Source organism: Leucopleurus acutus (assembly GCF_964270905.1).
Source record: "Leucopleurus acutus genome assembly, chromosome: 10".
Lineage (NCBI taxonomy): Eukaryota > Metazoa > Chordata > Mammalia > Artiodactyla > Delphinidae > Leucopleurus > Leucopleurus acutus.
Window position 1 is genome coordinate 1953282 of NC_139153.1, and position 15536 is coordinate 1968817.

General features: G+C 53.5%; 1 protein-coding gene across 1 annotated transcript; it reads left to right on the forward strand.

The window, feature by feature from the left end:
• Window positions 1-488: 488 nt before the first annotated feature.
• SEC61A1 (SEC61 translocon subunit alpha 1) lies at window positions 489-13959 on the forward strand. The gene is made up of 12 exons (XM_082848188.1): window positions 489-601; window positions 772-839; window positions 3300-3365; window positions 3453-3531; window positions 4488-4619; window positions 6304-6413; window positions 6690-6843; window positions 8269-8429; window positions 9631-9828; window positions 10039-10230; window positions 10622-10698; window positions 12081-13959. The coding sequence occupies exons 1-12, from the start codon at window positions 595-597 to the stop codon at window positions 12265-12267; spliced, it is 1431 nt and encodes a 476-aa protein (XP_082704314.1). The 5' UTR covers window positions 489-594; the 3' UTR covers window positions 12268-13959.
• The last annotated feature ends 1577 nt before the right edge of the window (window positions 13960-15536 follow it).

Consider the following 15536-nt stretch of genomic DNA (forward strand, 5'->3'; position numbering starts at 1 on the left):
GGGCCTCCTGACCACGACCTCATCCCCTCCCCCTGTCGGCGGGGCCAGCGCCCCGACCGGCCCCAGGTTCGCTCAAGGAGCCCTCAAAGGGGTGTCCGTCGGCCCCGCGCCGCGCACCTGCTGGGCTCCGGGCACCGAGGTGGCGCCGGGATAGGCCGGTCCCAAGGCGTTCACTGTCTACACCTGCGCAACAAGTTACCGGTGCCGTGCAAGGAACTGGGTGAAGCCGGCGTCCCACTCAGCTTCCGCGCCCCGCGCTCGCGGCTCAGTCTGCGCAGGCGCATAACCCCGTCCCGGCGTGCCCCGCGCCCCTGCCGCCCCGCCCCGCCCCGCCCCGCCCCGCTTCTCCGGCCCTCCCTCCGACAGGCCGCGCGGCCCCGCTGCAGGCCGGGAGTTGTGGTCTAGGCGTGGGCGGCGCGCGCGGCTGAAGCGCGTGGCAGGAAGCGGAAGCGGAAGCGGCCGCCGGGGCGCTAGCACTGACGTGTCTCTCGGCGAGGCGCGGCGCTCCAGAGCGGGACGGGCGGCCTCGGAGCCGCGGTCGGAGCGTAGCGGAGCCGGAGCTGGAGCCCGACCCGGAGGCGAGCAGCCGCCGCCATGGCGAGTGAGTCCCTCGGGGCAGCCCGGACGCGGCCGGCGCGGGCGGGACCTCGCTCCTCCGGCCGTGAAGCCCACCCGGCCCGCGCCCCTGCCCCACCTGGCCCCGCGGACGGCTTCCCGGGGCGGCGCGGCGTCCTCCAGCCCTAACTTTACTCTTGTCTCTTCCCCCCAAAGTCAAGTTTCTGGAAGTCATCAAGCCCTTCTGTGTCATCCTGCCCGAAATTCAGAAGCCGGAGCGGAAGGTGAGTCCGGGGAAGGATTGGGGAAACTGCCTGCACCCCGTTAAAGTGGCCCCAACACGCCGAGTGGACGCCTCCTTCCCCCGAGAGTGGTCCGGGTGGCCTGCTTGGTGGGAGCCTCCACCGAGCCGCCGAGCTTCGATGGGAGCATCCTCCGTGGAAGTTACTCGGGCGGGCAGAGCCTCGGGTTTGCTCTGTCCCGAGGTGGATCCCGGCCTGACTGAGTAACGCCTCGAGAGCCTCAGGTACTCAGGTTGGGCGCCTCCTTCCCGCTGCAGCTCCCGCAGAAGTTGATCGTGGGCGGGTCCTTCTTCTAGGAGATGCTTTTTGGATCCAGCTGCTACCAGGAGCTAAGAGCAGTCACTTTACTCTGTACGGTCGAGTTTGTGCCTTTTCCGTGGGCCGTCACCTTGCTGAGAAAAAGGGCATTTTGTGACCCCTGCTTTTACAGCAGGTGCATTAAAACATGGAAAGGTAGAGATGTAGAGCTGTGTTGAATCTTTATCAGAATTTCCGCTGCTGCACAGTTTCAGGCCGAGACAGCGTTGCCAGTGTAAGTCAGTCTATGAAACCATGAAGAAAAGTTTCATTGGGTTCTTACAGAGAATTAATAGGAATACGTTTCTGTCCTCACGTTCTTTGCGTCTGCCCCACATACGTGCTGCCTTTGACGGGCTAATATGCAAAGTTGTGTGTGTGTGTGTGCCCTCAGTGTGGTAGAAATGGCGGGGCTCTGGAGGCAGGCGCGCCTGGGACCCACCCACCCTTCACACAGCCTCTTGATAGCTGTGTGACCTTGGCCTTGTAACTGAGTGTGGTGTATGAAGCAGTGGCAGGATGTGCAGGGTACAGCAGTGGCTCCAGAAGGGATTAACCCTGGAAGACATGATGTCTGATGGCGGCCTTGAAGGAGGAATAGAAGTGTCCTTGAAGGAAGGGAAAGGAATTCTAGGGTAAGAAATATAGTGTGCGCTAAGGCAGAGAAAACCAGTTGAGGTGGGGCGGGGGGTGTTAGATGTGCTTCACTGTTGATAGACTGGAAAGGATGGGTGGGGAGCAGTGGGAGCCCCAGGAGCCGGACAGATTAGAAAACTGCTCTGGGGTAGGGTAGAGGGTGAGAGCGGTGGAGGGGCTTCTGCCATCGAGAGTGAACTATGGGACTAGCCTAGGAGATGGGGGTGGATGGCGGGCTGGTAAGAGGTAGAGTGACAAGACTTGGATAAACAGTTTTGGATGTTTTCCTGTTGAATTTGGCTGCATCCAGGAGAGGAGACTTGGTTATTTAAAAATGAGGAGTCTTGTAAAAATTGTCCACTCTTTTCCCATAAAGAGTCATTTCCATACAAGTTTGTTGTGTTACTGGTCAGCCTGACGTGGTGTTGCCCTCCTTGGCCTCCTGATTTCTTGGTGGGATCAGATGACCAGAGGACGAGTTCTGTGAATTCACCCCAACGTCGCGTGGAGTATCTGCGCCTTTGTGTGCTTGTCTTGTTGAGGCCTGTCTACCGTGGTCAACACGGAGGCACTGCGGCCCCATGCTGACCAGAGAGCCAGGACTTCGACTCCATGCTCATTCAGATTGCAGCTTAAAAGAGTTTTTTAAGAACACGATTTCGTCCATTTAGTACCGTCGCTCACAAGGTATTTCCATGTTAAGATCCTTAGTCCACACAATAATTGCTGTGTGGTTTTTTAAGCCCTTTAAAGCCATTCTTGCTGTGCAGGCAGCAGGTGCTAGTGACGACACTTAGGTTTGAGAGCAGAGGAGCCTTGGGCAGGCGGCCTCAACTTCCCTAATGATGCTCATTGGCCATCCATAAGATGACTGAATAGTCACCTATCCTAAAGTTAAACAGATGCTACTGGTAGGTAGTGAGTAGGTTGAACACGCAGCTTTCTTTCACTCTTCTAGTGTTTATTACATTCTTTTACCCTAAATCCATGGAGAATACACAAAGAAACAATCACAGATTGCAAATTAGTTGACTCCAGAATAACAAGATTTTGTCAGTTACAAAACCTTTTCAAATGAGAAGTCATTGCTCATGTGTTGTAAAGGGGGGTGTGATTTGGGAATCCCTTTCTATTGCAACATTCTTTGATCTTGGGTCTGATCCTAAACTGTTCATGCTGATGGTTAAGAGCACAGGCTTTGGAGTCAAACCCATTACAGCTGTGGGATTTGGGACAAATTACTTAGCTTTTCTAAGATTGTTTTCTTGTTGGAAAATAATAAGATAATGTTCCGTGGTGTGAGGATTAAATGAGATGATGCACATGAAGGTCTCTGCATCTGTGCCTTGTGCGTAGAAAGCACGCAATACATGTACTTACGCTTGGTGCATGGTTTGGAGTGTTGAGGGCTCCTCTGGTGAGCAGAGAAAGGGGTCTGATCAGAGCCTGTTTCTGTTAATTTACTTATGAAGATAACTTGTTGCCTTAATTGGCTCTGTTCTTCTGTAGATTCAGTTTAAGGAGAAAGTGTTATGGACCGCCATCACCCTCTTCATCTTCTTGGTGTGCTGCCAGGTGAGCGCGCGTTTGGTGTTCCAGTGTCGGGGTGGGGGTGTGAGGGGCCGGAGACAAGTGTGCAGGCTGCTCTCTGCTTGTTTCCAGATCCCTCTGTTTGGAATCATGTCTTCAGACTCAGCCGACCCTTTCTATTGGATGAGAGTGATCCTCGCCTCTAACAGAGGTAGGACTGGCCCTCTGCATCCCCTGTACGGTGCGGGCTTCACTGGCCTCCTTCAGTTAAAGTACAGGCCTTGGCTTTACAAAGGGTTCAGAGCGTGCTGTGCTGAAACACAGCCTTAGTAAATGCCAGCTTCAGCACCCAGGCACGTCGTCCTATTCAGAATTGCTCTGAATGCAGTACAAAACCTGTAACAGCAAGATAAGTCTACATCATAGAGAATTTCTTAAAACATGGAAAAACCAGAATGCTTTTTAAACAGCTGAAATGATGACATTTCTACCTGTCTCCTGTTTTGATAACGTTCTTTAGAATATGTAATTTGTTTCTCAGCTGCGTCTTTTCCATATCTACAGGTTACATATACATGTCCAAAAAATATATATATATAACAGTGTATTGTATACTCCAACCAGTTACCTACTTGGGGTGAGGCGGGATTTTGAATGCTTATGCTGATAACTGCTTTTGATTAACTCATTTTTAAAATACGTTTCAAATTAAGTTCCAAATCAGTTGGAAGTATAGCCCATTTTAGCATAATGGAAATAGAGGTCTATTCACAACTAGATAGAATTGTACTGGCCTCCTTTCCAGACTCTGGAAATTATTTGAGTGTTATCCTTTTTTATTAACTGATGAAGAGACGAACCTTTCTTATCTCTGTACAACAGCATGAATCTGTTTACGGCGAATTTAAATGCCGCGATCAGTTTAAATGCCATGTGATTCCCTAAACAGAATAAGATGTTACCGGGCAGATTGAACAGAATGAATTGAATTACCCTCTGATTGCTGATATTGGGGGGTTATTCTCTGGATTAAATACTGCTGGCAAACTGAAACACACTGGGTTTGTATCAGGGGCACACGGTCCAGTTTCGCTCATTCATTTTCTTAATAATGTCTTGCTTCTCCATGCTAACTTCGGTTGTACTTTGCCTCCCCCTTTCCTTAAGGCACATTGATGGAGCTGGGTATCTCTCCCATTGTCACCTCCGGCCTCATCATGCAGCTCTTGGCTGGCGCCAAAATAATTGAAGTTGGTGATACCCCAAAAGACCGAGCCCTCTTCAACGGAGCCCAAAAGTGTAAGTGAGATTTTGAATGATGTTCAGATGTCTGTAGTTGAGAATTTGAATTTGCTGCAAAGTTTGGGGCATCAGAAGTCCTTTTGGTTTTCAGGGGAGGGGGTTGTTGTAACCTCCGTGGCCCGCCAGCCCTGCCTGGCCTGGCTTCGTGGCCTGTGTTAGCCAGAGAGCATTTGGGACCGCTGGACAAGGCAGGGGACAGGTGTCGTGCCCCGAGGCTGCGTGGTCCAGGGAGGTCGCCTTCCACCGCCAGAGTTTCCTTAGCACTTAGAAGGAGATAATGTCTCCTTCAGAGCTGTTGGAAGAATTCATTTGAATAATGTGTGTAAAACATCACTGAGTACCTGGCATGTAGTAGTTACCTGGCAAGGGTTGTATTTCTTTTTTCTGGGAGTTTAAAAGGATTCACCTTAGGGGAAGGATGGTCCTCTCAACTTAGCTCTGCCAATTACCAGCTCTGTGACTTTGGGGCAAAGTTAGATGACAGTTCTTATGTCCCAGTTTCTTCATCTATAAAAATGGGGATAATAATGGTACTTGCACAGTAGTAAATAATAAGCGGCACTGGTAACAATGACCAGTCATCAGAATTCACCAAGTTCAGCCTGACTGAACTGACATATATTAATTAGGAAGTGATATTTGCAGTTTCCTACCCAGTCATATTTTCTTCCATACCAGCATGTTTTACACATCTTAAGTTAGTAGGTTAAAGAGTTGAGTAAGAAAGAGTAATCTAATTTAAACTTGTCAGTTTCAGACACAAATCAGGATTTTTAAATATATATATGTGTTATTTGTCAGAAGTAAAAATCAGCTGTTTCCTCTTTGGTCTTGGACAATTTTTTTAGCTTTTCTCTGCTGTTTTTTCTGCCTTAAGAATTCAGTCTTATTGAGCACTTCTTAAGTCAAATAGGGACTATATTTGACAGGCACTTTGGAGTAAAATTTTATTTTTTTGGCAAACTAAGCAGAAAAGCCGAAATTGAAGCCCAGTCCCATACTAAGCGATCCATCTAGCATCATGGACTCGGTAAACATGAGTCGATTCCATTGTGCATCACAATGAAGTGCAGTGAATGATACAGGATACAAGACCATCTACTAAAAAGAGAACGTCCCTTAGGAGAGCTTTGTGGCAGGAGAAGTGGGCTAAGTGATTTGGTGGCACTGTGAGTTCTTTCCTTAATTAACACGTTAAACAAACTGGGAAGGGATTACTTTATCCCAGCTAGTGTTCTGTGCCCTGGACTCAGACCTTAAGCACAAGCCTGTCGGGTGGCCTGGGCAAGTGGTTCTCCCAGAACCCGAGCTACCTGATGACCTGAGCATGGGGGCTGCAGGTTGGGGTGCCTCTGAGTGTTGTCTTCAGCAGCTGTCATAAGAAGCAGGTCTGTCATGCTTCAACTCTTTCCCTCCTCCCATCACCGAAGGGAAGTGAATTTAGGAGGAGGTGGAATTAAAGAGCTCACGCGCTTTTGTTGCACACATTTCAGTTATTGTGTATTATTGTCACTCTGACCGTGCGGTGGTTGAGTGTTTCCTGGACGAGCCCCTTGGAGGCAGGGTCAGTCGTCTTCACCTTTGTTCTCCCAGTGCCCGGCATGGAGCTGGTGCCTGGGAAGTGTTTCCGCTACGACCGTGTGGTGGCCCAGCCTGAGAACAGTTTTCTGCTCATTTCTAGTGTTTGGCATGATCATTACCATCGGCCAGTCCATCGTGTATGTGATGACAGGGATGTACGGAGACCCTTCTGAAATGGGTGCTGGGATCTGCCTGTTGATCACCATACAGGTAAGGTTAGGCCGGCACCCCCTTCTGAGGCGCCCTCACACCCACACTTGCCAAACAACAGATCTGAATCGAGCGTAACAGGAACTCTTTCTGAGAAGAAGCCCGAGCCCTGTGTTTGCCCTTCTGAATTCACAGAGGAGCCTCCACCAGCCAGTGTCCCCTCAGCCTTCAGGGCCCTCGGCAGAGAAGCCAGTTCCTGAGGAGGGACAGCACCACGCCGTGGGGAGCAGCAGTGCGTCTCTGCGTTTCCTTACCTCTGTTTTTTAACGTTCACAGCTCTTTGTTGCTGGCCTAATTGTGCTGCTTTTGGATGAACTTCTGCAAAAGGGGTACGGCCTGGGCTCTGGGATCTCCCTCTTCATTGCCACAAACATCTGCGAGACCATCGTGTGGAAGGCGTTCAGCCCCACCACTGTCAACACCGGCCGAGGTGAGACCCTGGGGACAGGGTCCCATTGGTACATCTCTTCTGATTTTTCTCCATGCATCTGTAAAGTGTTTTAAAACACAGGTTTATGCTCATGATGGTATGTAACTTGCATTTTTCACCTTAAGAGTATGTCGTAGACATTCGCCCTGCCAGAGTACGTTATCCTGCCTCACTTTTCTGAGCTCAGCGTGGATTTCACTGCAAAGATGAAGCAGGTTCTTTCAACACGCCGTCCTCTGGTGGACGTCTAGGTTGCTTCCAGCCTTTGCTGTTATTACAGCAGCGAGATGGTGAACATCCTCATATGTTCATCTTTACATGTTTTGACAGTTGCTCTCGGTGAATAAGTTTCTAAAAATGAAATCACTGAACCAAAACACTTGGTCATGCCAAGGGCAACTTTGTAAAAGAGGCAGGAACTTTGGTGCTCATGAGCCGGGTTCAGATGCTGACTGTGCCCTTGGTTGCTGGGATTCAATGAGAAATAACATGAAATTGTGTGATGCCTGGCTCACAGTAGATGCTTGGCGAACGTGAGTATTCTATCTTAAGGCCCACAAAGAGTGCCAAGGAAATCTTGTTACAGAGGATGTTTTTCATGAAAAGTTCTAAACATTCATGGACGTATGACTTATCAGGAAAGGAAAATCAGCTTTTTTCATCACTAAATATGTTACTCACTCAAAAGAGTCCCGTGAGAAATAAATATTCACGCACATTTGACTTTTCTTTGAAGTGAATGCTGGAAACAGAGTCCCTGACCTGCAGAGACCACATAATCTCGTTAGTGAGACTAAAAATAGGTCCCCAGACCAAAGAAGGCCGTTCTTGCTCTTTTCCTTGGGCCTCTGTCGAGCTCACTCTGCTTCCTGGCCGTGTTTTCCTGGCTCTGTGCTGGCCTGCATCCCTGGGCACCCTCTTGTGGTAGGGCGTGAACTCCGCTAGAGATCGGCTATGTGGTAGGCGCACGTGTTGTCCTTCCTGCTTGGCCGTCGATGTGAGGAGCCCAAGCCCGCCTTGTCCGGGCAGCGAACACCCCAGAGCTGGGGGGGTTGTGCTGCCCAGGAGTCCCCAAGGACGTGGGTTAGGCAGCTCTGAGCCCCTCCTCAGGCAGGACCCCTTCGGCTGGAGGTGAGCAGACCCTGCTCTTAGGACTTTGCAGTTGATTGTTCCACACGTCTGGTGGCCATTGACTCACAAGCCAAAAAAATAAGATCAGTTAATTCAAAGAGGCAGAATAGCCTATTTCTGCAGGTTGAAATCTCTACAGAAGAAACAAACAAGGGCTGAGAGCCCTCACTGTGTCCCTGTGGTTATAGGAGCAGGCACTGTGAGTCACAGAACTAATTCCATCTCCTCTCGGTTTTGGCCACTAGGAAGCTTAGAGCCAAATTGAGTTGCTTGTTCCTTTACCTTCTGTAACAGGAATGGAGTTTGAGGGCGCCATCATTGCACTGTTCCACCTGCTGGCCACACGCACAGACAAGGTCCGAGCCCTTCGCGAGGCGTTCTACCGCCAGAATCTTCCCAACCTCATGAATCTGATCGCCACCATCTTTGTCTTTGCTGTGGTCATCTACTTCCAGGTGCGTTCAGATCCAACCCTGGGGAGTTTTGACGTCTGCATTTAAGGTTCAGAAGGCCTTGGTGTGCGTGTCCCACGTCCACACCCCAGCGGTAGTGTGACCCATCGTATCGCACTGAAATGATGAAATGGCATTTGAAGGAGCAGGTTCCATGGCATCACGGGCGCTTGGCTGAACTAACACAGTTGAGGCAGATATAACCTTTCTGAAACCATGTTCCTTTGGGTTGGGACTGTCAGCAAATAGAGAAGATTTTTTTTCAAGGTCTTATAGCTCAAGAGAAGTGAAAAGTAATCAAAGCCTAAGACCTCACTGCTGTCTTGCCCAAAGTTTGTAGGTGCTTATAGGCAGTATCCTCATCCTCCTGAGACCTCTTACCTTTCACGTTGTGAGTCTGTGTAACTTGCTTCTGAATAAGAGACCTGAACTGCCCGTTGCTTTTCTGTAGTTGGATTGGTCTTTGTATTCTCTGATCAGCCGCTTTGTATCCTGACATTTATTGAAAAGAAAAGAAGGGAAAGCAGTTGAGGAAGCAGTTTAATGCTTGTGAAGAGGTATTTCTACCACCACATGCTGAGGCCCGAACACATCTGTTCCTTCAGCCAAGACTGTTAGTCCGACGCCTGGTGAATGACAGGCTAACTCTTCCCGGGCTTGGGGTCGGATCGTTAAGATTTTATTTTAAATCTTCTATATTCTGAACTCTGTTCTAGGCACTGGGGGATTGTAAAAAGTACATAAAGGAAACAGTTTCTCTTCTCCAGGGGTTTCAGAGGGAGCGGTTATGTTCCTGGGAAAGTAGAAGAGCTTAGGTTTTCTGTAATGACAAAGAACACCCTGAAGGTGGCCGTGCTGGCTGTGAGGCGAGGGCGTGGAGGCCCTGTCTGGCCTCGGTCGGGGCACGGGGTCAGGGCACGGGGAGGGCGCTGGAGCGCCCGTCGGAACTTCCGGCGTATTCCCCGTAGATGTGGCTGTCACGTGGTGGGCTTTGTTTGTTTTTGACAGAAACACTGTGCTGTGCTCAGGGGCATTTTAAGCCAGCCTGTCGGGACCCTTCTGTCGGTGTGCCCCCAAGTGCAGTGCTGGCTGGGGAGGGGGTGTGAGGCCCTGGGCACCGCCGCTCGGGGCAGCTCCCTGGGGGCACGCCTGGCACGTGGCTGGAGTGAGGCAGTGAGGGTGTTTGGCTCTGTTGGCTTCTCAGGGCTTCCGTGTGGACCTGCCCATCAAGTCGGCCCGCTACCGAGGCCAGTACAACACCTACCCCATCAAGCTCTTCTACACCTCCAACATCCCCATCATCCTGCAGTCCGCCCTCGTATCCAACCTCTACGTCATCTCCCAGATGCTGTCCGCCCGCTTCAGTGGCAACCTGCTGGTCAGCCTGCTGGGCACCTGGTCGGTAAGTACAGCGGCTTCAGAAGCCAGATGTTTCGCCCAGAGATGCTTTCGAATTGTGCCTATTACAAGCTCACGGGAAGGTTTCTTTTCGGTAAGAAGCCTGCACTGTGGGCACTTGGGCAAAGCTGTTCTTTCCCACCTGCTGAGAAGTGTCTTTGCCCTGCTGCTGAGGTGGGGAACGGCACTCACAGGCTCTCGCGAATCCTCCCAGGACACTTCTTCTGGCGGCCCAGCACGCGCCTATCCCGTTGGCGGCCTTTGCTATTACCTGTCTCCTCCCGAGTCTTTCGGCTCCGTCTTGGAAGACCCCGTCCATGCCGTCGTGTACATAGTGTTCATGCTGGGCTCCTGCGCCTTCTTCTCCAAGACGTGGATTGAAGTCTCGGGCTCCTCTGCCAAAGACGTGAGTGTGAGCGACCGCTTCTTGGGGGGGGCCAGCTGGGGACCGACGTTTCCCTCCTGCAAGTGGCATCAGGGCTTTCGCCCTGTCCCCCCCTCCTGGGATGGTGGCCTGTGAACGCACGCAGCGCTTTGTCCTCATTAGGGCCGGTTCCAGAGCGTTCGTGGCCGTGGACGGAGCCCAGGGTAAATGAATCCATGCTCGCCTGCAGAGCTGCAGCCAAACTAAAACTAGACTTTCTCATCTGACGTCTTTGTGGCAGTTTTAGCTACCTTCACCACTGTTGTTAGGGTGCTGGGGAGGGGAGTCTGTGGCTGGTACCACCGTGAACTGTCTACCTGGCCCTCAACTCCACGTCTGAACTTGAACGTTGTCCTTGGTGGGCATCACGCAGGTTGCAAAGCAGCTGAAGGAGCAGCAGATGGTGATGAGGGGCCACCGAGAGACGTCCATGGTCCACGAACTCAACCGGTGAGTGCTGGCCGGCTGACACATTTCCCCGGGCCTTCCAGCATCAATGAGCTTGCTAAGGCGCATCGATGCTGGACAGAGCAAATGAGCGCACGCGGCACCTCTCCTCAGAGGCAGCCACACCGGGGGAGACAGAGCGTGTGTCCAGGTGGCCGCCCGGGGGCAGCTGCTGAGGCGGCTGACCGCGTGGGACCTCGCCGTCCTCCTGCGGGCAGCGTCCAGCAGGCAGGTCCTGCGGGGGCCCTCCAGGAGGAGGCGGGCAGCGTCAGGCTTCTGCAGGGGTGTCCGAGTTCAGGTGAGCCTAGGGAGGCTGGCAGAGAGCGCAGGGAGGGCTCAGTGTTCGGAAGGTCAGTGCTGGAGGCTGAGACCCACCGGTCAGGGTGGGGGGGCAGGGCGGACATCGCGAGTCTGGGCAGAGGTGCTGGGGGCCAGGTGGGGCAGTAACCTGGGGACACAGGAGAGGCCGCCGGCACTTGGTGACCCGCTGGGGGAAGGTGGGGGTGAGGAGAGCACTGCAGCCTGCAGGCCTCTCCCCTCACAGTGGGGCTGCCTCTTGGGCAGCTGGGTTAGCCGTAGTGAGTGTCTTATTTAGACTTTTAAGCCAACTTATTTCAACTCATTTCTTCCACCATTGCTGGATGAACGTGAATGGTTTCCTGTAGAAGTCTGTTTACAGGATCAGGTTTTGTAATCAGGACCAGGTCTGTCCTGGGGACCGTAGCTCGCTCGCCTCCACCGCAAGTCAGTATGGCAAATGCCAGATCATTTTCTGATCCCTATCAGAGATGCTGGGCAATTTTGTTCATTCCCTCAAGAATTCTCTGAAGCTGAGAGAATTTATAGTGCTGTTCAGTAGAAATATAATGCAAGATGCATGTGAAATTTTAAGCATTCTGGTAGCCACATTAAAAAGGTAAAAAGATACGCCTAAAATGAACAAAATGTTATATGTCCGTTATCTCTTAATAAAAAAGAAAGCAAAAAGAAGCAGGTGAAATTAATTTTAAGAATACATTGTATTTAAACCCAATATATCCAGACTCTCATTTCAAATTGACATAAGAAAAGTCATAATGAGATATTTTATGTTCCTGTCTTCAAAATCTCGTGTGATGTTTTCAACACCTGCTTTGGACTGGTCCCATTTCACTAGCCACATGTGACTCGTGTGGCCACTTATTGGACAGCAAGGCTTAGTCTAGACCATTAAGGTGTGAGTAGACGAGACTTTATGGGGGCCACGGAGTGACCCCTAAAGGAGTCCGGTTCCTAACTCAGAGGTAAGACAGGTCAACTGCCCGGCCCTTCCTGTAGCCTGGGGGAGGGAGGCCAGGCTGGAGGGATCTGCTGGCGGCACGTGGCTGACTCGTCTCCCTCCCCAGGTACATCCCCACGGCCGCGGCCTTCGGTGGGCTTTGCATCGGGGCCCTCTCCGTGCTGGCTGACTTCCTGGGTGCCATTGGGTCTGGAACCGGGATCCTGCTTGCGGTTACCATCATCTACCAGTACTTTGAAATCTTCGTCAAGGAGCAGAGTGAGGTCGGCAGCATGGGGGCCCTTCTGTTCTGAGCCGTGGCCCCTGGACCAGGCAGAGGCGGCGTGCTCCACGATGGCCAAGAAGGGAACAAGGAAGCCACGCTGTGGGCGCTGTCTCGGGGGTGCTGCTGTGGCCTGAGGACTTTGGTTTAATAACCTGTTTGAATTTCCCATTCTTTCATTCCACTTTCTAAAGTGCTAGAAATTTTTCAATTTGCAATTTTGCTTTTCATTCTGGCATTGGCAACAGAACTGTAGAAGCGAGGTCTTACCCAGCTGACCGCCAGAAGTGACTGTCCCCGGTGTCCACGTCACCTTTGTGTTAACCTTTGCACCTCTCAGTGCTGTCGGCGACTGCAGTGGTCTCAGCTGCTCCCCCTCGAAGGGAATGTCTTGTTGGTTAGAAGCACAAACATTGTTGAAATGTCTCCGTCTCAGGTGGCAGGAGGGCGAGCACCCGGGAGCAGGTCATGTGTTTTCCGGTGCGTGTGGGCTGCTCCCTGGCATGTCCCCTTCACAGTCAGGCGGGAACATCTGGCTTAAAACGGTTTCTCTGGAAGACACAATTGTTTTCCCTTTTAAAAGTTGTTTTTTAGGACAGAGCTTCTTCCAAAAGAAAGGGACGAATTTTCCAGAAGACCCCTGGCCCATCTGTGCATCTTTCTGCCTGTGCCTGTTGGCTGACCTGGCTGTGCCGTCTCTTTCTTCAGTGGTGGAGCCGGGCCACGATGCCACAGCTTTGCATAGTCGAGCCTGGCCGAGCTAGTGGACATCATGCGGAGGACCCTGAGGTGCTGGCTGTCCAGTTCCTCCCGCTGTCACTGAACTTGCTCTCCATGGTGTGTCCCTTCCGCTGTGGCTGGCCTCAGACGCTACCTTCTAGGCTGAAGACTTTCCACTGGTATTTTTTTAGAACATTTTTACTGTGCTTAGGACCAAACGCAAGCGAAGTAAATGACAAGATGGCTCTGATCTCTGCTTTCACCAAAACTGCCCAGCAGAGACGAGGGCCCAGGCCCTAGATCTATGGTGAAATCAGGGTCAGAGAGCTTTTTTTTTTTGCCAAGTTTCACCCACGTTTGATATGAAAAGACTCACAATTATGTCTAAGATAAACTGTTTGCAATAACAGGTGACCTAGACCTTAGGAATTAGAACCTTCCCTAAGGCCTTTAGGGAGGCCCCTCTCGGGGACCAGCAGCGCTTGGCTGCAGAGACAGCAGAGGTGAGCTCCGCAGCCTGAGGGCTTCTCCCTGCCCCGCGGAGAAAGCAGACCCCACCAGCAGCGGTGCACAGCGGCCTTCAAAGCACAGAGCCAGTCGAGGTGGCCAGCTTGGCACCCGCCTGAGTCCACAGGGGCTCTGAGACCTCATTGGCTGTGCTGCCCGGGAGACAGGCCAACCAAGGGACAAGAAGAGACTTGCCGAGCACCACCCGGCAAGTTGGCGGCAGAGCCCAGATGGGCCCACAGCCCATCGACCCCAGGCCAGGGCTCCCACCGTACCACGCGTGGCCTTGTCCGACCCAGTCCCGAGCGGAGACCTGACGCCCCTGCAGCCCTGCTGCAGCCTCTGACCACTGCGTGGCTCGGGCTCCTGCCCTGCAGTCACTGGTCACAGGGGGCGGGGTGGGGCTGACCCCAGCTTTCAGGGGACTGTCACTGTGGACGCCAAAATGGCATAACTGAGATAAGGTGACTAAGAGACAAATAAAGCCAACTTTTTACAAGCCACCTGGTGGTGTTCTCGTGGTTTTCAGTTCTCCTGTGTTACCGAGGCCAGTGAGGAGGGTGGGGCCTTGGGTGCCTTCAGGGGTGTGCGGGGTTCCCAGGTGCCCCCCTTGATGGAAGTCCCTCCTCAGAAAGGCACGTGCCTGGAAAGCTTCCTTGTCCTGGTGATGGTGCCAGCTGCACACTCGGGTGTTAGGTGCTGAGCGCGTGGGCCATTCCAGCCCCCGCCGGAATGGACAGTGGGGCGATGTCTGTCCTGTGAGCGCAGCGCCCTCCAGCCCTCCAAGTCGAGGCTAGGAGGCACTGCTGCGCTTGGCTGAGACGAGGGGCCTTACGCACCAAACCTGTAGGCCTGGGAGGGTCTCCGCCCCGCCCTGGGCCCCCAGCACCTGTGGGCGGCAGAGGCGTGCGCAGTGGCTGCTCCCTTGGATGTGCTGCAGAAAGGCTCCCGATTGTTTCCACTGAGCGGAATGGCAGGCGTTTCCAGGGTGGGCGCTCGCCCACATTGTGAAGCCAACGCGCCCATCCGGACGAGGCCTCACCCCGAGCCGTCCACCACCACCCTCTCCTCCGTGGCGCCCGAGGACACGTGGCCGGCCTTCCTCCTGAGCCGGCTCAGCCTCAGCGTTTCCACGTAGAGCCTTAGACCTCATCTTGGAAATCTGATCTCTGAGGTGCTGTGCAGCCAGGGCAGGAGGTCCTCTGGGAGCCCTGGAGGGATAGGGCCTGGGGCCTGGCCTGTGCAAGGCGCGCGGCCACAGGAGCCAGGCGAGCAGGCACTGAAACTCGAGGCAGGCAGGCAGGCAGGCGGCCCTGTTCGGACCTGCAGAAACTCAAGTCAGAAAAGCTCCTGCCCGCAGGAAGCATGCACCCCCTCACTGCCCGGCAGGCCGGCTGTGCCCGTGGCCAGGAGCAGAGCCCGTGCGAGCAGCCGCGTGCGTGGCTCAGGTGACATGGGCGGCCCCTCGGCCCTCGCTGCCCGCCTGTGGCCTCTGTGCTGGGAGCCGTGGGGCAGCTCTCCTCTGCTGTGGGGCGGGCCGTGCACCAGCCACCGCCCACAGGAGAGCTCATCCTCCCACGGCTTCCGAGAAGAACCAGGCCCCGGGAACTAGACCGCGGGCAACAGTCACGCAGCCCCTCCTGCAGGCACCTCTGCCAGGGGCCTCGTCGGCATGAGGACTGAGGGGCCCGGGGAAACGCGCCCCACTCCAGTCAGCCGGCCCCACTCCAGTCCCACCGCCGGCCCCACCTGCTGACCCCACCCCTGCCTGCTGAAGGCCCTTCCTGGGCCGAGTCCCCACCAGGCTGAGTCTTCAGCAAGCTCACGTGCAGGGGAAACGGGTGAGCTGCTCATCTCCACCCGAGGGGTCAGCCCATGGCCCAGGTTAGAGGCTGGCTTCCTGACACGAGAGCCAGGAGATGGGCGTGTGACAACGTCCAAGGGTCAGCAGAAGCCTCGGCGCACACTGCAACACGCACCAGTGCCTGGCTCTGGAGAGCCCCAGATGGACTGTCCCTTGGGCAGTACCCCCCCTCACTCCCCTGCCCCAAACTTCTGGGGCGTGCCATCACC